The sequence below is a fragment of the Genypterus blacodes genome, unplaced genomic scaffold (assembly GCF_046128005.1).
Source record: "Genypterus blacodes isolate CSIRO-AG114 ecotype Tasmania unplaced genomic scaffold, CSIRO-AGI_Gbla_v1 ptg000058l_1, whole genome shotgun sequence".
NCBI lineage: Eukaryota > Metazoa > Chordata > Actinopteri > Ophidiiformes > Ophidiidae > Genypterus > Genypterus blacodes.
The window spans coordinates 201,012-220,036 of NW_027466870.1; the positions used below are offsets into that span (position 1 = coordinate 201,012).

The window sequence follows — 19,025 nt, forward strand, 5'->3', positions numbered from 1 at the left end:
TCAGCATCAGTATTAACGTAACGTAATTAAAGTAACATATCCTTCATTATAATCACTATAAGCCATCATGGAAAAAGGGGCACTACTCAACACAAAGAAGAACAAATATGTAATGCAATAGTTTGGCTTTATAAACATTTTTCATTGACACTCTTGGTCTAATTTCTAACGCTGCTACAAGAACAGACAAACTGAGATTTTGACAAGGTTTATTCCATATCTATGAGTTTACTGTTTATTCTGGACGGGACAATGGATTAATCAGTGTTAATCAGTGGCGTCACCTACAAGACAAACCTTAACAAATATCTGAATATCTGATGAACACAAAGAAAAATTAAATCTAAATGAGTTTTATTGCTAAAAAATGAAACAAATGAACAGACTAAACAGTGACTGATTTATTTAGGGATTCTCTCTCATTTTATCCAGAGATTCAAATGAATATGAACTTGGTAATCCTCCCAGGAGGTTTGCACGCCGTTTTCATCAGGTCTGTCCTTTCCGCCATGCGGTTTTGCAGACAGACCGTCACTGATCTGGGAGGAAAACTAACCACATCCACTGGTGCTCGGACAGGCAGAGAAAAGAAGGAAAGGGGCCAATCAAGTGATGGAGCATCAGTCAGTCAGTGTGGTATTAAAGATACTGGGGCAGATCCCTCTCCACCACCTGGGAAGGAAAGAAAAGTTGCAGCCGAAATCTATTACATGGTCAAAGAAATGTACAAACATATTGAGGGACATAAGAATACACATTACTGCACACTTACAGTTATGTCTATCATGCTCATCTTCTATTGTTTAACTATCCACAGTTGTACTTGTAATAAGGTAAAGATCACATCCCACTTACACTTGGATCATCCATTGGTCCGTATCTCTTCACCACCTGACCCTCTCTGTTGATCAAGAACTGCAGGGAAAAAAATCAAATTTAAATGCAATCGAAACACATTTTCTTTATGCAATTAAAAAATATATTTACATAGTATGTATGTATGCAGATATAAGGTAAGTATAGTAATATTTACCTTGGTGAAATTCCATTTGATAGAACTGCAGGAATGAAAATAAACAACGTTCAGAAAAAGAATGGCAACTTCTTCAGTAGCCAAAGAGTTCACTATGCTTACTGAAATAATTGCATACACCAAAAACCTAATCATCAGTTTGGGGATAGTTGATGAAATCATTACAGTGTCAAAATATCCACAGTAATTAAGGCCAGCTTTAAGTTCATCCCATAAATGGCACCTCTGTTCCTTTCCCAGCTTTCAGTCACTATTTTGTTTGGCCACTTACTTTCCCAGGAAGCCTTTCCCCTTGGGCTGCTCCTTCATCCACTTCCACAGAGGGTGAGCGTTGTCGCCGTTCACATCGATCTTGCTGAACATATCAAACTGAGCGTTGTAAGTTCCGGCAAACTGCTTAATCTGGGCTTCATTGCCAGGCTCCTTCAAAGTACACAAGACAGAAATTAGTTAACTGGTCGGAATTATTCAACCCCTCTGTGTCTCTTATTACAGAACAATATCAAAAATACAGAAAGAACACACCGTGCGGTCTCATCTGTAATACAATCTGTTATTTGCCGATGTTGCTTCACATTCTATATACGCATTTACAAGCTCCAGCGTTATGAAAAGTCTTAAGATCATAATCTGAGACCTGTTCTGACATGGAGTGTCACATACCTGGTTCCCAAACTGGTTGGAGGGGAAGGCAAGGATGTGTAAACCTCTCTCAATGTACCTCACGTGCATCTCGGCAAACTGAGAGTAGTTTATTGGGGTTTTACCTCATTTGGAGGCAACATTGGTGATGATGACAACATCCCCCCTGATAATACAAACACACACGATCAGTGCATAGACTTTTTAGGGGGGAATGGATGGTTTATTACAGGACTGCTGTGACACCTAAAGGAAAGAATATGTCATAGCGTCACCTGTATTTATCCAAGGACACCAAATTGCCATCGATGTCCAATGCAGAGAAGTTATAAATAGACGTGGCCGTCCTCCATTCCTCTGCTGGTGTAGACTGTTAAAGAGAAATAGGTTAGTGTAAATAATGTAATGTGTATAAAAGATAAGGACAACAAAAGCTCTATTTATAAGGAATGATCCTTCTACTTCTTGCGACACAGCCCAAACAAAAAGGTATTCTGAGTGCAGCAAAATGATAACTGCTGTGTTTCACTAACAACAACGCAGTCCTGTAATGTGATAAGGTCTTACCATAGCCTGCAGCAGAACAGAGAGAAGGACAGTGGACCCTAACAGATGCATGCCTGCCTTTCAGTAAGGTCCCTGAAGGCAGAACGCTATCGGATCTCTAAACCCTCGCAGACTTCAGCTGCCTCACTGCCACAACACAGCACCGCTACTGAGAACTCATGAGTCAAAGCTAAAGTCTGAGGGTCCTCATATAAACCACACAGGCGATCATTAACTGAATCGATAGGCTGCTAAACTGTAATAGGTCCCTTTTCTGCTGAGTAATAAAAGTCCACAGTCCGCGTCAGTATTGTGACATCATCAACACGTCACCTCATTTTAAAGGAGAACAACCAGGCTGTGGGGAGATTAGCTCCATGTGGTCAGGGTAAAGGTTCAACACTGTGAAGAAACTCATAATCTCTTTATATAATGTGCTTATAATGGAAAGGTAAAAGTTTAAAAAGGTCACTTTATTACTTAATCTGTTTGGAAACAAAATCCCTCTTAAGCTTAACACATGAACAAAAACATGTTTCTGTATGGGAAAATTGATTGCAACAACATTTGCTGTCTAATAATAATGATCACGTTGATATAATTATTGTTTCTTTGGATTAAAGCAGTGGTCTGTACGTGCCCCAGTTACACAAATAAAACAGTTATTGGACAATAACATAGTCCAAAGTAAAACAGGTCATTTCAGGCAATCGTGAGGACAAATGATCTCTGACAAGCAGCAGCCCATTACACTTTACCCTGATGTGTGATTCAACATATATTCAACACAATATTTGCAGATGAAATCATAAGGCTTTGGATTAAGTGAATAAGGAGTTGGGGAAAAAATATGATACAATTATAATAATACAAGTGATGGAATTGTTAGAATATCCTACAAGTAGTTAAAGTAGTACTAACATATTGACTCCCGCAGTGTTTTTAATAGTGGTCTCAATACTCGGTCGTGTGGAGTGAAGTAGTGACATATAGCAGAGTGTAACTGACATCATGGCGGGTCCTGTGCTGAGTGATAAACTAATCAGCTGTGAGCAGGAGGCTCAAGCAGGAACATCCGCTGTTGCAGATTAAGTTGTGACCGTGTTGACTGGTGACTTCAATCTGAACTATGCGACAATGGCTGTGATGAAAACGACAAAACGGCATTTAGTTGCACCCGAAAAACAGAAAATATGAAGTACACTAAGTGAAACAGTTTCGCTCAACACAATAAGGCACAAGGGCATCTGAACTTCATGACCGCTTTGTGATTAGTCACCAACTATAACAGGGTCAGTCATTCCGCAGGGGACATGTGCTCCATTATGAGCTTCACCTCCAATAATTCCATCATGGGCAGACACAATAATAAGTGATAATAATCTCTGCAACAACCGCAGTTTGTCACAACCACCAATAAGAGGCTTATGAAGTGCGCAATGTGGTCTTTGTGACTTATATAAACGCGTGAAGGATTTAACTATGACGACCAAACCACAGACCAGTGAGCAGGATGGGAGTCACATAACAGACAGGTGAATGAATATAATAAATACCGTTACACTTCACTTAATTAAAAATAAAATATCTTGTCATGAGTTGCAGAAATCTCGTCATAGAAGGTAACTTTGGGTTAACGTTACCGTCTCGGGTAAGAAAAAGTACAGTACCATCGCCAGTAGGACTCCGCCGCTAGCGATAGCCGCAAATGACAAAATCAAATATAGCTGCCGCATTTTCGTTATAATAACGCGGGGTTCATTTTCAGAACAAGGAGCGACATGAAAGCTGCAGGCTCCGCCCCCAGATTTGTTGTGAAACTGCAGCGCGTGGAGGCGTGGCAAGCAAAAACACAGACTTCCGGTGGACATATCTGACCATAATCTGAAATAATTATGTTACTGAATCTGCACTTTTGGTTTAACAGAGAAGTGAGATCAAGGAGAAAGCAAATTGCATAATAATGATGTGACAATGGTAAGGACATTTTGTTGTTACTTTTCTTTTTCTTTTTCTGTTTTTTTTTACACAAAACCTGAGAAGTAATTGTTACTTGTGATTCTATAAATGTTTCAATAAAATAAAGTAAAAGTTGGGAATGACAGGAAAACTATTATTAATACTTAAAACATCTTCATACCGTAACTCCGCCCATAGGCTTTAGTTTACGTCCCGCTGTGACGTCACCGATCTGCGACTGAAAACGTGCGTCGCGTTGCTCGCCGGAAACAAACAGCATCTCAATTCAATATTAAGGTTTCTAGTTAAATCTGACTTAAATTAAACACAAAAGAGGCCATGGATGACGAAGAGGAAACATATCGATTATGGAAAATACGCAAAACTATAATGCAGGTAGGTCACGTCTGAACTGTTTAGCTTGTTAGCTTAGCATAGCAATTCTAACGGCTCCGCTCCGTGTTGTGGTTTGTAGTTTTAGTAATTAAACCACACATTTTACCCGTTAATAACCTCAAAAACACTTCAGTTGTTATAGCTTGTCAGAGGCGGTACACTATCTGTTTTGGAGTAGTTTGTTTTCATGTTCGTAGTTGCACAGTAGTCATTGTTGTCCCTGTGGTGTCTCCTGTGTCTTAGCTGTGCCATGACCGAGGCTACCTAGTGACCCAGGACGAGTTGGACCAAACGCTGGACGAGTTCAAGAGTCAGTTTGGAGACAAGCCGAGCGAGGGACGACCCAGACGGGCTGACCTCACTGTGCTGGTGGCTCACAACGACGATCCCACTGACCAGATGTTCGTTTTCTTCCCTGGTATGATGACTTAAACACGAACTAAATTAAAATAAAATTGCTGTAGTATCTGGACTGTCTCTGATGTAGGATCTAATAGTGCCACTGTGAATTCATTCATTTCTCTGTCCCCCTCAGAGGAACCTAAGGTGGGGATCAAGACCATCAAGATGTACTGTCAGAGGATGCAGGAGGAGAACATCACCCGCGCCATTATCGTAGTCCAGCTGGGCATGACGCCCTCAGCCAAACAGGTGCTCTCCTCCTTCTTTTTAGTTTGGGATGTTGCTCTCTTGGTATACGTGCATGTTTATGTAACACCTCCTGTGTCCACATACAGTCTCTAGTCGACATGGCGCCCAAGTACATCTTGGAACAGTTTCTACAGCAGGAGCTACTCATCAACATCACAGAGCACGAGGTAACAAAAACAGCAACACGCCACTTCACTCTATGTACTGGAACCCCTCTGACTCAGTTCCTGTCATTTCAAACTCAACGTATACTTGTAATGTTGAAGTTTGATGGTCTTGTTTGTCCTCCAGCTTGTTCCTGAACATATTGTCATGACAAAGGAGGAGGTGACCGAACTACTAGCAAGATAGTATCCTTACACACAGACAGCAGTTCTCTCTCTCTCTCTCTCTCTCTCTCTCTCTCTCTCTCTCTCTCTCTCTCTCTCTCTCTCTCTCTCTCTCTCTCTCTCTCTCTCTCTCTCTCTCTCTCTCTCTCTCTCTCTCTCTCTCTCTCTCTCTCTCTCTCTCTCTCTCCTCTTCTTTCAAACATATACAGTTGTTGTCATTCCTTAATATCTTCACTACAGTAAGTTAAAGGAGAGTCAGTTGCCAAGGATCCAGGCTGGAGACCCTGTGGCTCGGTACTTTGGCTTGAAAAGAGGACAGGTGAGGCGCCATAATCCAGATAAAGAATCTTATCTAATTCAGGGTTTCAAACGACACGACTCCATGGCCCCTCTAAATCTAACATTTGATCTCAACTGTGTCAAAATACTTTCATAAAGAGGGCAGTAATGTTTCTTTTCTTTATTTTGATGCTTAGTGGCTACTGACACAGAAACACTCACACATACAATCATCCTCATATTCTCTATTTTTCCAGGTAGTAAAGATCATCCGGCCCAGTGAGACAGCAGGCAGGTACATCACATACAGACTGGTCCAGTGACGCTCACGTAAGTGTCACACTCCTTATCTGAAGCCCTTTTCGTACTTTTAAAGCTTTATGATTCAGTAAAAGTAACTTGGAATCTGTTCTCAGGTGGAATCAGCAAGAGAGGTTTTCTTCAATCACTTCTCCATGGATTATCCTGGTTTCTGCTCAGTTCTTTTGCTTCTCGTATAATCGCTAATTTTGTAAAATAAACTGTTCAAAAAAAGCACGTCATCACTGTTCCATCTCCCGTGTTAAGTGAAGGTAGAACAGAACACAATAGTGTTCATTGTTAAAATGCTGTGGCTAAAGTCACAGATCACATTAGTAAGGTTTTTTATTTTCTTACCCTCTTTTTCCTTCTGAACGCCATGTTGAAGCTGATGTCCGATAAGAATGAATGTGGATCATGTAACCACCCACAGTTCCTCTCCTGTTTTTTTTTTTTTTTACATCCGTCACACACCTTCACCAACTGAACTTATTTCCATCTGTTTGACTAGTTGGTTCCTGCTTACCCGTGCGTTTATATTTATCCACTTCCTCCTTTTCTACCTACGAACAAGAAATGAAGATCAGGTAAACAGTGTTGCAGGTGAAGTAATAAAGAGGTGGATGGGACCCACATAAAATATCAAACTTTATTAAAACAGACCAAACATGCAATACAAAGCAATATAGCCAACATTTATAACAATAAAATGCTAAATTGTTTAAATTTCATGTGCTGAAATAAAACCTGCAGCAGTTTAAGGAAAGTTAATTGCTTAGACTTCTGCAGTGCGCGCGCACACACACACACACAGTTTAAGAGCTGCTCACCATTCCACAAACCTTTCAGAACAATATGTAAAAGACTTCAAAATGCTAAAGGGAACAGAAGTACAGATTGATCTGAGTCAAAGCTTCTTCATACATGATGGGAGTAATTGCATTAATGAGCAGAAAGCGTGCAGCATGTACCCAGAGTGAAATCGCTTCATTTTGCTGTACACAATAAAATAACCTCAAAGATAAATGACTCCACTATCAGACAAACTCTGGCTCGTGATCCCTGTTCCTGGTCAGTGCCAGGGTCTTTCCACACAGACGTGACAGTGGGTTCCCTATCAGGCTTAAGACGGGGGAGAAGGGGTGGTTGTTGTTGTTGTTGTTAGACTGGTTGACGTTGAGCTCGGCCATGGATGTGCTCAGATCCTGCTCCCCTCCCGCGTCTTCGTCCGGAGGCCCGCTGTCCGGCAGTGCTGGGGGCTCTCCTACATCCGGGGCGTCTGGGTCCTGATGCGCGTCTTGTTCTGGATCGCCGTGCGGCTCGCATTGGCCGGACAGGTCCAGGCTGTCCCTGTTGCTCAGCTGGTCTTCGTCCGTGCTGACTTGGCTCTCCTGCTTCGTCAGGCTCAGCGAGGGTTGAGTGATCGCCGCCCTCTGGCTGCCCTCATCTGCCTCAGAGTCAGAATCTGGAAGCTGCTCACTGGAGCCCAACGACCCTAAAGAACTGCCTGAATGGAGCAGATAAAGTTTGAGTCAAAAAGAAAAACAAGTCGGTGGGACCACAAAGTTGGTGAATTTGTGATTTACTACGCTGAAGGGGGAAGTAAATCTTCTCTAAGGGATTACAGTATAGCAAGCAGGGTCATGAAATGTTGATGAAACTGAAATTTACCACATCCTTCCTCCATCTTCTCAGAGTCTGGTTTGCTCTGTTCCTCCTCGCCATCTGCTGAGCTCTCTGTTGTGCCGTCTGCAGTACCACTCTGAACCAGGAGGGGGAGACAGAGGTCAGATTCACAGGCAGCAAGGGAAGCAAAGGTTTTCTTATCAGCTACAGATTCTACTAATGAGCTTATCATTCATAAATATTTGTATTTCCGTGTCCTCAAAACACCTTGTGCCATCAAACTCAGGCTTCTAGTACTAACTGGCACAAGAGTATGAGACATACCTGCTGAGTCGAGGTGGAAGCACTGTGACAGGCAGGACTGGAGGCTTTGGAATGGAACATGGATGAATAGAAGACTATGAGGGCCTCTATGATGCGTGCCTGGTGGGGGTAATCCACCAGAGAGGACAAGGACACTGTGGCCCCTGTTGGGCGAGGACGCATCAGGGACGGCCCGAACACGATGCCCAGGTTACTGGCGCTCATCTTGTTGTCCTGCTCCAGCTCAGCAATCCTGGGAAAAGGAAGATAGTGGTCAAATGGGATCATCTTATAGTTTCCTGGCCCTTTGAAGATAACGGTTGCCATCCAATGTTTATAAAGTGTTAAATACTGACCTGCGGAGGTGGCGAATGATGTAGCGCAGAGTTGCAACGTTAGTCTTGGGCAGATCCTGAAGAAGCCCCTTCAGCTTGTCCACCAGAACCAGGATCTCCGTGTCCGTGTTGGGGCCCAGGTCCACCAGCTCTGAACCCTTGACGATCACTGGGCCACAGCCACTGGACTCGGCCTCCTCTCCCTCAGGCGTGTCCGCCTCGCTCTGCAGGCTCTCTTTGGCCAAGCCCATCAGACTGTTGTACAGGCGGAAAGGCACGATGGGCTCCGGCAGCTGGGAGTGAAAGCAAGAAGAGAGGATGGCCTGTGACTTTCTTGTTATGAGACCATGAGGGTCGACTGCTTTAGCTGGATATGTGACTGAACATTTTAATAACCTTGCTGTTAGTTTAATATGGGATGTTATCAGTTAAATCTGTTACACTTTGATATGTATCCATATGGAAAAAGCAACGTCAATAGATTCCTTGTTTGACAGCATCAGATGAAGTGAATGAGGAGAATAATATAAAGTGTGTGTGTGTAAGAGAAGGTCAAGCCTTAAATCCGCCATGTACCTGTCTGAGGTACAGCTTGAGGACATTGCTGATGTCATGTGGTGAACACTGGGACAGCTCTACCAGCTCCTTGCCGTTCTCAAAGGCCTGGCAGAGTTTCTCCACGCGAGTCTTCACGCCGTTTACCCTGTAGATGCCCTGTGAGGAGGACGAGACGAATTGAGACACGGGCGCGTGTCTGAGGCACAGGTTCAGAGATTTAAGGCTTGATGCACTTCCTCACCTTCATCTTGAGCGCCCGTCTCTCTATCTCAGCGATGCACTTGGTGATGATGAAGGGGATTCCGTCACTGGCACAGCTGGCGACCTGACAGAAGTCCCGGCCAAACAGCTGGAGGCGGCCCTGCAGCTTCTTGTGGCCACACTGGATGGCCAGCGTCTCCAGGCAGCGTTTGTGGCACGACAGGAAACACTGTGTGAGCAGAGAAGATGTAGCAGAGTTGATAAACCTGCGGTGATCTCTACAGTAAAGAGCTTTTTGGAATGCTAGTCCCTCTCTGAGGTAAAGGACTTGATGAGAGACAGTCACCCTCACCTCCTCACACTCGGCCCCCTGGAAGTAAACATAGCTGTCACACTCGCGACATTTGGCAGGAGTCCGTAGTTTCCTCAGCCGGTGAGTCAGAGCTGCTTTGGATAGGCCAATATTACGGAATGGTCTGGCGGATACGACGACATCAGGATCCATGCCGTTCATATCTGGAAAGAGTAACCCCCATGTCAGTTACACACACACACACACACTCCAGGACACACAACTTATACTTTGTCCTCTCAGACATGAAGGACAGATGTCGTTCTGCAGATCGTACTTGGCGTTTCAAATGAGGATACGTTCCCGTCTTTCTCATCTGCGTCCTCATTGGACGACATCGTTCCAGTGGAAGCAGTCCGAGCTATTTTACTGACGTCACCTAGAACAATAAACAGGGTTTATTCACATACACGCACACACACATACATACACACTGTATCCCTGGTAATTTGTTGAGGTTTTTTTTTGTTTAGTACTTGTGCTGGCAGTAGGAGACTCCAGACCGCCCTCTCCCACGACACTGTCATCACTCACAGTGGACCCCCATGACTTATGGCCGTGTCCTGGAGAGAAGAAGGTAGAAGAATCAAACAATGACTTTAGGTGGTTAAACCCCCCCCAATCTCTGCCAACTACAGCTCAACTCTTAACTCATGCACAGCAGTGAAGTAAACTACAGGGTAAAGTTATGTGTGTATATGTGTACTAGAAGGCTCAAAAATAAATGATCCATAAAATCCACAACACAGTAAAAACGTCAGCAGCAGCAGCATCAGGGGTTCACTCACTCTTGCGGCGTCCCTCTGCGTCTCTGTTGTCCCCAGCTGTCGTCTCCACAGTGATGGAAGACGGACTTTCTGTGTGGCTCGTCTGCTCTGTGTTGAAACTGTCATTCCTGGGCCTGTGACCATGGCTGGCACAGAAGAACAAGTCCAGTTAATTACTTCAAACAAGTGACTTTTCAACAACATGTTCATAGGTTATTATCTTGACTTCATCCTATAGTTGTGATGGAGCTTAGCGACTGGTAGAGCTTACTGTGAGGATGAGCTGGAGGGGCAATATGCTTCAAAGGTGTAGTGAACATTTGGCTGCGCTGGCAGCTGCAGGTCTCGCACGTGGGCGGCGTACTGCTGTCCAGGGTCATACAGCTTGCTGCTCTCGCACAGCGTCTGGTAGTGGACGGGTAAGGCTACTGTCTGCATGTGCATGAGCTGGTAGAAGGAGATGGTCGCCTGGAGGAGCAGCAGATAAAAAAGAGGGTTCAAGGATTTCAAAACAGGGAAAGCATCTTCAGTTTTTAGCATCAGCATCATCAGCAAACAGTGATGAGGGTTATTATTGGCGTGTGCTGACCGAGCGCAGCGTCTGGTCGCTCTGTTTGATGACGTCCTGCAGCTGCCTCAGCACTGTGACCTTTGTGTGTTCCAGTTCCAGCTGCTGGGTGGTGGCATCTGCTATACACGTCCTGTAGGTGGCCTCTGCTTCATCGGCCTGCACACAAAATACAACCTTGGTTTAATTTACGGCAACGCTCTGCTTCATAAAAAGGCACCGTTTGAAAATGATCTATCAGTATCAAAAAACAGACGGTGGTGAAGCTGAACCTTGTTGCGAGCCTCCTCCTCCAATCGCTTCTTCCTCTCCAGCGATTTGGCTGTGGAGCCTCCTGCCTCCTCCTCTGCTCTGCTGGCTGCTGTTTTGGCCTTGTCATAATCCTCATAGCGAGCTATGTAGGTCTGCTTGGCCTTCCGCAGATTGGCCTCACACTCCATCTACATACATACAATAACGGATCCAAATTAAAATTGACCACTCTGCAAAATCTACAGTACCTGGGCTGTGTTGTGTTGTGCACAAAAGAAACGACTGTACCAGTTTTCTCTTTGCTCGAATCCACAGCTCCTTGATTTCCTTCCGCCTCTTTTCATGCTCCTGTTTACGCTGGATCAGAGGCTGCAAAGACAACCACACAGAGATGAACAGAGGCAGGAGCAGCACAGACATCATAGCGCCTCATATAGACGTGACGCTTCCTTTAAATTGAGTAAAGTCACCTGGATGAACGTCTGGTTGTGCAGTGTGGTGTTGGCCTGCTGCAGGCCCACGCTCAGCTCCTGGTCCTGCTCCAGAGCCAGAGAGTAGATGGAGAACAGGGGCATGTGCGGCTGGAGAGATCAAACAAGAAGGGGGGAGGAAAAGGTGTCACGCAGCAGTATTGAGTTAGGCTTTAAATGCAACGTTCACCATCACATGGCAGAGGTGCAATAAATGAGCTTTACGTGTGTTATGCTGTGTTTGCAGGACTGGTAGAGTCGCTGGAGGCCTTTGGAGAACTCCGCCTCTGAGAAAACACAATATCAGAGTCAATCAGGAACTAGATAAGCACGACATCACTCTAACTACTGATGATGACTTTGATTACCTATTGATCAGTCCATTTATGATCACAAATTAGATCATTTAGGAGATAACTGTGCTAATTAAATAATTACCAGAAGCAAAACTGCTCTTATATCAGCTATGTCAGGTGGAAATTAACTTGTAAACGCCCTCATTGTTTGTGTAATTGTTCTCACCCAGTGACGTTCGTTTCTCCACGTAGCTCATCAGGTCCTTCATGTATTTGGAAATGATTTTAGCATACAGCAGAGCAGAATCCACCCCTCCCTCACTGTGCTGGAGGATGACGTCCACCTCCTCAGCTCTGCCTACATGTCCACACACACACAATATATAAATGCATTCATATTGCCTAGCATGTGAAAATTCATAAGAGATCATCCACAACATGCAGATTTTCTTATTTTATTTTGGCTTTGCACCTCCCGGAGCTCTACTTATCTAAACATCAACCGTGTCACCTGCTCTCACCAGGAGGAAACCTGCCAGACATTTTACTGTTTGCAGGCAAAAAAACCCCAGTTTGACTGAGATTCGTACCCATGTCGTTCAGGTCGCTCCTGAAATGGCTCCCATCTCCTCCCTGACCCGATGTAGCGTACAGGTTCTCCATAGACTGCACAGGACAAAGAATCCATTACTGATAAGATCAGGCTTCAACAGCAGTTCAGTGACTTTCATGCAGCCTGTATGTGACCTGTGAGCATAGATGACATCTCTGACTCACTACCTCCAAAAATCCCCATTTCAGAACATGACACCTTTAGAATGTAAGAACTGCTGCTTGCCAAGTTAATATGAAAGTGATGTAAAACCTTGATAATTAAAGAAATTTTTAGAAAATGAATAGGAAGCCTGGCTATACATGTGTGTGTGTGTTTAAGGAACCGTCACAGAAGAAACTGATTTGTCTCCTCTTGTGACAGACCTGTAAGTTGCACAAGTGCACATCACTCACCCTGCTCTTCTCAGAGGGCAACAGGGAGAGCAAGGTGCTGCTGTCCACCTCTCCCATCAGCAGCTCAGACACACTGCAAAGAAACAACACACACACATCAGCAGCTGTGCCACAAATACACATGGCAAGGATTTGATGCAAGAACACAGAGAGAATGTGGAAGAATCCAGGCTTCCCAGCTACAATTAGAAGAGAGCAATTTCTGTGTGTTGAGAATCGTTTTATGAATTAAATTGACCCTTTGAGAGTGAATAGATTTGATTCAGATTCTAAGATTCACAGCCCTAAATGAAATGTGGAGCAGAGGCTACTAAATGAGAGAAAGGAAGAGGCTCTGTGATGAGCCTCATCTGAATGGGTTTGTTCTGACCGCTGTCTGCTACTAGTACTGTACTTTACAAAACAAACTCCATTTTGGTGCTTGTGTCAGAAAGGCATCAAACAGAGGAACAGACGGACAGAATGGGGAAACAGTCTTGTCAGGCAGATTTCAACTGTCTGCCATCTCACTTCCTCAAGCTGATGGCAGATGTCAAAACCTCCACATGACACAGAAGCTTGCAATGAGCTGCAGTCGTGTTGTTCACTTTGACATCAACGCATTCTTTCAGGTACAACTCTCTCTCCGTGTGTGTGTGTGTGTGTGTGTGTGTGTGTGTGTGTGTGTGTGTGTGTGTGTGTGTGTGTGTGTGTGTGTGTGTGTGTGTGTGTGTGTGGCTCTCCAGTTCACATCAATCTGTTCGTCTAGCAGGCAGTGAGCAGTTTCACGTTGGGTGTTGTGTCATATGTGGAAGAAAACCACTTCCTGTTTTCCGCTCTGTCTCATGCAAATGTGTCATGATTGCTGCACTTCTCCCCTACCTAACAGAAACACTTTATACACATTAACACACACACAGTATTATTAGACCTAATGGGCTGTAATTTGAGGGCAGACATGACAAGAAAGATGAACCAGATACTCACTTGCTGCTAAAAGCAACTGCGATGGTTTCAATGGCTCTCTCAAAGTCCATCTTGTCTGCCTCATTACAAGCCTCATAGTGGAAACCTAAAAAAAAAAAGAATTTTAAATCACAACCACACCTGCATTTAGGTCCTGTCCTTTCCCATCTGTGGTCAGAATAAACAAAACTGCTTGATGCTGAACATTTAAACAACGCAATACTGTGGAAACAGTGGAAACAGCCCATTTTGTATTGTAAGGGCCATCAGCTGTCATGTTGTACAGAACCTTGACAGATGTGTGGTGCGACACTGTATCTCCCATTTCATCAACTGTGCTTGGCAAATTTACCCCAAAAATATATTTAAAAAAAAATCCCTTTAATGTGTGTTCACAGATGAAAGTCACCCTGGACAACGCACTGACCTTTGACCTTGGATATAAGTTTCCCAGCAGCAGTAAGGATCTCCACAGTGTTAAGCAGTGGGTAGGTGTTGATGACCTGTCGCAGCACCCGCAGGACCTCCCCCAGACACTCATGGGCCACGGGACGCTGGTTCTCCTTACCTGAAACCATCAGAGCATTATGCATCTCAACCAATATGAGTCAGTATAAATATATAGGATCAATATAGGTTTGCAAATGACAGCACCCCATGCACACTCCATGTTAGTGCAGTGTGAGTACAGCAGGGTAACGGATCATGGCGGCACCTGATCACACCTCCAAGGCCCCCATTGTGTCAGGTCAGTAGTATTGAACACTATATGTTGTTGCAAGAAACACAAGTCTGTCTACCACAGATGGGCAGAATGGCGATTAGGCGAGTGAGAGAGACAGAGAGTCAGACAGGTCAGGCTGATGTATGTCAGCTCATTCCAGCTCCTCTGCTTTGATCTCACTGATGACACATCTGCAGCCTTCATCCTCATTTCCTCCTCACACACACGCACGTACGTACAGGCGTCCTTTCCCTCCTCTGCATTAGTGTCCCTTTCTCTACTGAGGAGGTCAGAGGGCAGCCTGTCCTCTGTCCACCCACTGTCTGTCTGAAAATGTATGTCAGCTTGTCTGTGCAGCAGCGACGGCAGACAATGTAAGGTCAGAGTGACCAGACGGCTGTGTGGGAGAGGATGTGATCGCTCTCATTGTTTTGCAAAATATGAAAGCTAATTTTGGTGCGGTGATACTTGCAGTCGGATGTCAGGAGAAAATCATGCGGGAGCTAAAAGCTAAACTGGACACAGAGCGAGGAGGAGACAAATGCTCTGATTGCGGTTCTGATTAAGAGGAGGAGACGTCACAGTGATGCAGCCGGCCTGACGTAGGAGGAAGTGTGAACGAGGCCTTTTTGTCAGCGGCTATCCATCGCGGCTTCCTGTTTAGAGTGCTCGCGATGGGTGGAGAACATGACAGAACAAAGCCAGATAACACAAAAACAAATACACAACTTTCAGTGTAGAAGTCTTCTCTGAAATAAACTAAACAAATGGAGAAAACAGCTTTAGAGTGCAGGACTCAAAATCTAGTCGAATCAGTTCTTTATATCACAAAACATTTATTTAACAGACAGCTTAACATCTGAGGCTTATCTTATCTGTTTGCTCCAGGATAAAAGTTCTGGTGTATTGCCATTTTGAGCCTTGCTGCACAGTGCAGGAGGGGAAGAGTGTGTGTGTGTGTGTGTGTGTGTGTGTGTGTGTGTGTGTGTGTGTGTGTGTGTGTGTGTGTGTGTGTGTGTGTGTGTGTGTGTGTGTGTGTGTGTGTGTGTGTGTGTGTGTAAGAGGTTGCAGTAAACAAGAAGTTGGCTTCCTGCTGGAGTGCGGTCTGCTCTGTGGGTGCAGCGGAAACACCCTGCATTTGGAGAGAAGAAGCTCTGAGCCACTTGTTGGTTCACTTATGCACTTTGGTCCTGCCCTCTGTCCTCTCCTCTCCTCTCCTCTCCTCCCCTCTCCCCTCCCCTCCCCTTTACCCTCCACACAGACACACGTGGTGTGAGCGAGATCTATGCTGGTCCAAGACAAAACCCTTTTGTGGATGCCTCATGTGCTCTTGGAGTAACCCCTCATCAAAATGGATCTGAGCATTCCATGTGAAGGGGGGAGGCCGAACAGTATTGTTGTAACCACAAGATAACATGTGCTCCATCAAGTAGGAGGACTTGCAAGTTCTCTGTCTCAAACTCACACACACACACACACACACACTAAAGAGAAACAATGACATACTGTCACCACCCTGCAGCCAAAAATCATAACAAGCCACAAACAAAGGATCATTAATCATACATGCACAGACCTTTGGTTTGCCTCTTCAGATGTGAAAACAAGTCCTGTTCATATCTTCTGTTCTGGGATCTCAACCAGCAGAAGGTGGTTCAAGTCTCATTCCCAGAGGACCTGGTCTCAATCCAAATCCAACCATAGTGTGTGTCGCCAAACAAACTCAACTCTGTGGCAAAACTGCCCCCGGCTTACACGACAAGCCAAGCCAAACGTCTCTCACAGGTTGACAGAAAACACAGACATACATCACCCCGTCTCCCTGCTGTGAACTGCACTCTCTGGAAGCTTGTATTGTGTAAGAAAACACAATCAATCATAGCTCTCCATCCCTCCTCTTACCCTCGGCCAGCACCACGTCCTTTAGTTTCTCCACAGCCTCGGCGAAGCGCGCCACATCCCTCAGCAGGGCGGGGATGTCCTCCACCTCGATGGCTGTGCTGTCCGGACCCTCGGTATGGGCGGTTGGGGTCAGGGCCCCTTTGCCCTGGCCTTTAGTGAGGACCCACGACTGGAGCGGGAATCCTGAGAGGACACGAGACACAAATCACTGGCACAAGGAAACAGTCAGCAGATTTCTCAAATAGCAGAAAAAAAGTGGGAGTTGGTCCACGTGGAGTCCAGCTGATAGACTCTGGTGCGGCGCTCTGTTACAGACCTGCAGCACTGGCATGCCTACTGAGGGCCGGCACCCTCCTCAGGGTGGCCACAGGAGACGGGCAGCCCACCACGTGCAACATTGGCAGCTTAATGTGATGGGGGCTGGGGGTGCTCGGGCAAGACAGGTCCTGGAGTCCGGCAGAGGTCGGGGTGAGGGTAGAGGAGGAGGAAGAGGAGGAGGGTGAAGAGGAGAGGGTGATGTCAGCAGCATCTCTACGAGGCAGCTCTTGGAGAATGGACAGCTGAGAGACGGGACGAACGAAACGCTCAGTCGTGCAAAGAGAAAAGGATCGCTTCATTTACTTCTTTCATTCCAACCAACTCAGCCCAAACTGCAGGAAAACAGTAGCATTGTTTCCATCAGCCTGCACTGTGAAGTGAGAATTCAAAAATGTGTGAAGGAAACCAAACTCCTTCTCTCACTGTAGCTCAAGAGTTTGGTCTGGGGACAGAAACAGCGACAGATTTGGGGACATCATCATTACTTATTCCCTGAGATCTGTACCGCTGTTGGTAAACACACAAAAACAAGACTTTCACAAGATACTGGGTTGGGTTGCGCAACACTTCCTGACTCCAAGCTGCCCGTAGGGTGTGGTGGAGCCTGCAGAGTTTAGATACAGTGACGTGTTAAAGCTGTTTGGAGTAAGCAAGCAAGGTGACCTTCTCATCTGCTCGAGTAAAACAGGTCCAAGTCAGGAGTGTAGGCAAACAAATCCACTAAGCTCCTTCCTGCAGCAGCCCCGGCTCGTTTCTAGCATGTGTGTCATTGCCTCCTGTGGCAGGTGACGCTCTGTAAAACCTTGACGTGTCTGGTTTAAACCCAAATCCAGAGCATCACTTCCACTCCAATCAGGTTTTAACATTCAGACACACCTGCATATCTGCCACTTTATAGTTACGTAAGATGTTACGTGTTCAAACAAACATACCTGCTTGAGCCATATGTTGTGTTTGTTGGGCAGTATGTCCAGCCGCTCCTTGCCTTTTGACTCGGCTCTCTTTACTCTTTGACTGGTAGAGGAAGGGTCGTAGCTGCTTTTACTGCCACGTTTCAGCATGCTCCTCTCCCTACAGCTTTGTCCCTATTCTAAATGTGATTAGTCACTGTTGAAACTAGCTTTCACAGAGCAGCCTCCTTCTGCTTGTTGGTACAAACCCTCAGACCGATACTTCCTATGAGCAGCGGGTGAGTCAGTGTGAAGCTGCTGCTCTGTGACATTCACAAACAGCTCTAGCAGGGAAATGCAAGAACTTACTTGCAACTTAGGCCTGTTTGCACTAATGACACTGTCTTTATTAGTTGGTTCATCTTGAAAACGTCCAAATATAAAGACAGGTGCTGCAAGTAAGGGGAGTTCCCTACAAAGTGATCCCTTTAAAGTGCATACTCTGTCCAATCAAAACCCCAAAGGGCATCTGAGTTATACGAAATATGAGCGAAAGAAGCTGGAACTGATAAATATCTAAAAGTTTGAAAGACTTTTGGACCAATACCTTTTCGAAATTCTCATCTTTTTGTTTTCTGCTAATCGATAATGGATAAATGACGACTGTTATACGTGTTGCGTTCAAGGCACCACAGCACAGTGAAGTGGGACGATATCAAAATCAACACAGCTGTCCTCGGGGTCTTACACACTAAAGATAGTAAAAAAGTCACACTAATTAGCTCAGCCTACACACACTCACACCCGCGCACGCACACACACACACACACACACACTCACAGGCGAGGCGCTGCTCTGTGGCCCGGGGCTTCCTGCTCGGCTCTTCTTCGATATGGACGGCGTCTTGATGAGCTCGCGCTTCTTCCTGAACATCTTCAGGGTCCCTTTGCCGTCCATGGCGGCTTCTTTGAATTTGACGCGGACCCCCTCCGCCCACCCCGTCACTCTCCACTTGTGTGCCGGTGTTCCGCCGCGAACGCTCACAGGGAGTCGGGTGACATCACGCCCGACCTCCAGCCACGGTAGCGGACTGTCTGTCTTCCTCCTGCTCGCGCACATCGAGCCGCGCAGGCTCACTGACGGAGAGACAGACAGCTCACCGCAAACTGTCTCTGCGCCTCCGGCATCCGCTCTGGGCGGTTATTTCTCAAGGGGAGGAGGAGATAAACATGAGTTAAAGTTGTTTCGTGTTGTTTAAGGATAAAGTATTTATACGCTACAATACTTTAAACTTGAACACAAACTGCGGAGAGTTAATGGAGAGTTCAGTGCGCCCCGTTGTCTTGTTCCACTTCACCGTCAATCAACGCGCGGT

The 19,025-nt window shown here is 45.5% G+C and overlaps 3 protein-coding genes across 8 annotated transcripts; 1 reads left to right on the forward strand and 2 right to left on the reverse strand.

Annotated features, from left to right (window-relative positions):
* Positions 1-192: 192 nt before the first annotated feature.
* On the reverse strand, positions 193-4,049 carry gpx4a (glutathione peroxidase 4a). 3 transcript variants are annotated; one of them, XM_076153341.1, is made up of 7 exons: positions 3,892-4,049; positions 1,951-2,045; positions 1,697-1,841; positions 1,305-1,456; positions 1,034-1,058; positions 856-915; positions 193-672 (listed from the first exon to the last, which is right to left on the reverse strand). In XM_076153341.1, exons 1-7 carry the CDS (start codon positions 3,955-3,957, stop codon positions 640-642), a joined length of 576 nt encoding a protein of 191 aa, XP_076009456.1. In that variant the 5' UTR covers positions 3,958-4,049; the 3' UTR covers positions 193-639. The 3 variants fall into 3 exon arrangements, with proteins under 3 accessions (XP_076009456.1, XP_076009455.1, XP_076009457.1); XM_076153340.1 differs by having other exon boundaries at positions 3,865-4,026; XM_076153342.1 differs by lacking the exon at positions 3,892-4,049 and adding an exon at positions 2,243-2,506.
* A 344-nt stretch (positions 4,050-4,393) lies between these two features.
* polr2eb (RNA polymerase II, I and III subunit E, b) lies at positions 4,394-6,567 on the forward strand. The gene is made up of 8 exons (XM_076152991.1): positions 4,394-4,576; positions 4,820-4,994; positions 5,112-5,227; positions 5,314-5,394; positions 5,519-5,577; positions 5,797-5,875; positions 6,093-6,165; positions 6,252-6,567. The coding sequence occupies exons 1-7, from the start codon at positions 4,520-4,522 to the stop codon at positions 6,156-6,158; spliced, it is 633 nt and encodes a 210-aa protein (XP_076009106.1). The 5' UTR covers positions 4,394-4,519; the 3' UTR covers positions 6,159-6,165; positions 6,252-6,567.
* Positions 6,568-6,770: 203 nt separating this feature from the next.
* arhgap45b (Rho GTPase activating protein 45b) lies at positions 6,771-18,808 on the reverse strand. Of its 4 annotated transcripts, none has more exons than XM_076152988.1 (24): positions 18,491-18,808; positions 16,759-16,888; positions 16,443-16,625; positions 14,244-14,384; positions 13,838-13,922; positions 12,872-12,944; positions 12,454-12,529; positions 12,090-12,221; positions 11,793-11,854; positions 11,568-11,678; positions 11,386-11,466; positions 11,118-11,285; positions 10,867-11,004; positions 10,549-10,745; positions 10,299-10,423; positions 9,987-10,073; positions 9,788-9,889; positions 9,511-9,674; positions 9,199-9,387; positions 8,976-9,113; positions 8,421-8,692; positions 8,086-8,317; positions 7,807-7,897; positions 6,771-7,642 (listed from the first exon to the last, which is right to left on the reverse strand). In XM_076152988.1, the coding sequence occupies exons 1-24, from the start codon at positions 18,767-18,769 to the stop codon at positions 7,173-7,175; spliced, it is 3,726 nt and encodes a 1,241-aa protein (XP_076009103.1). In that variant the 5' UTR covers positions 18,770-18,808; the 3' UTR covers positions 6,771-7,172. The 4 variants fall into 4 exon arrangements, with proteins under 4 accessions (XP_076009103.1, XP_076009102.1, XP_076009104.1 ...); XM_076152987.1 differs by having other exon boundaries at positions 16,759-17,002; XM_076152989.1 differs by lacking the exon at positions 18,491-18,808 and adding an exon at positions 17,693-17,874 and having other exon boundaries at positions 16,759-17,002.
* Positions 18,809-19,025: the final 217 nt, after the last annotated feature.

Excerpts from the sequence above, each read along its gene's own strand:
- polr2eb (XM_076152991.1), top strand. The coding sequence starts at position 4,520 with ATGGATGACGAAGAGGAAACATATCGATTATGGAAAATACGCAAAACT. Across the intron at positions 5,228-5,313 it reads TGACGCCCTCAGCCAAACAG|TCTCTAGTCGACATGGCGCC; the intron begins GTGCTCTCCTCC and ends GTCCACATACAG. Across the intron at positions 5,395-5,518 it reads TCAACATCACAGAGCACGAG|CTTGTTCCTGAACATATTGT; the intron begins GTAACAAAAACA and ends TTTGTCCTCCAG.
- arhgap45b (XM_076152987.1), bottom strand. The coding sequence starts at position 18,769 with ATGTGCGCGAGCAGGAGGAAGACAGACAGTCCGCTACCGTGGCTGGAG. Across the intron at positions 10,746-10,866 it reads GCGACCAGACGCTGCGCTCG|GCGACCATCTCCTTCTACCA; the intron begins GTCAGCACACGC and ends CTGCTCCTCCAG. Across the intron at positions 10,074-10,298 it reads CGCAGAGGGACGCCGCAAGA|GACACGGCCATAAGTCATGG; the intron begins GTGAGTGAACCC and ends TCTTCTCTCCAG.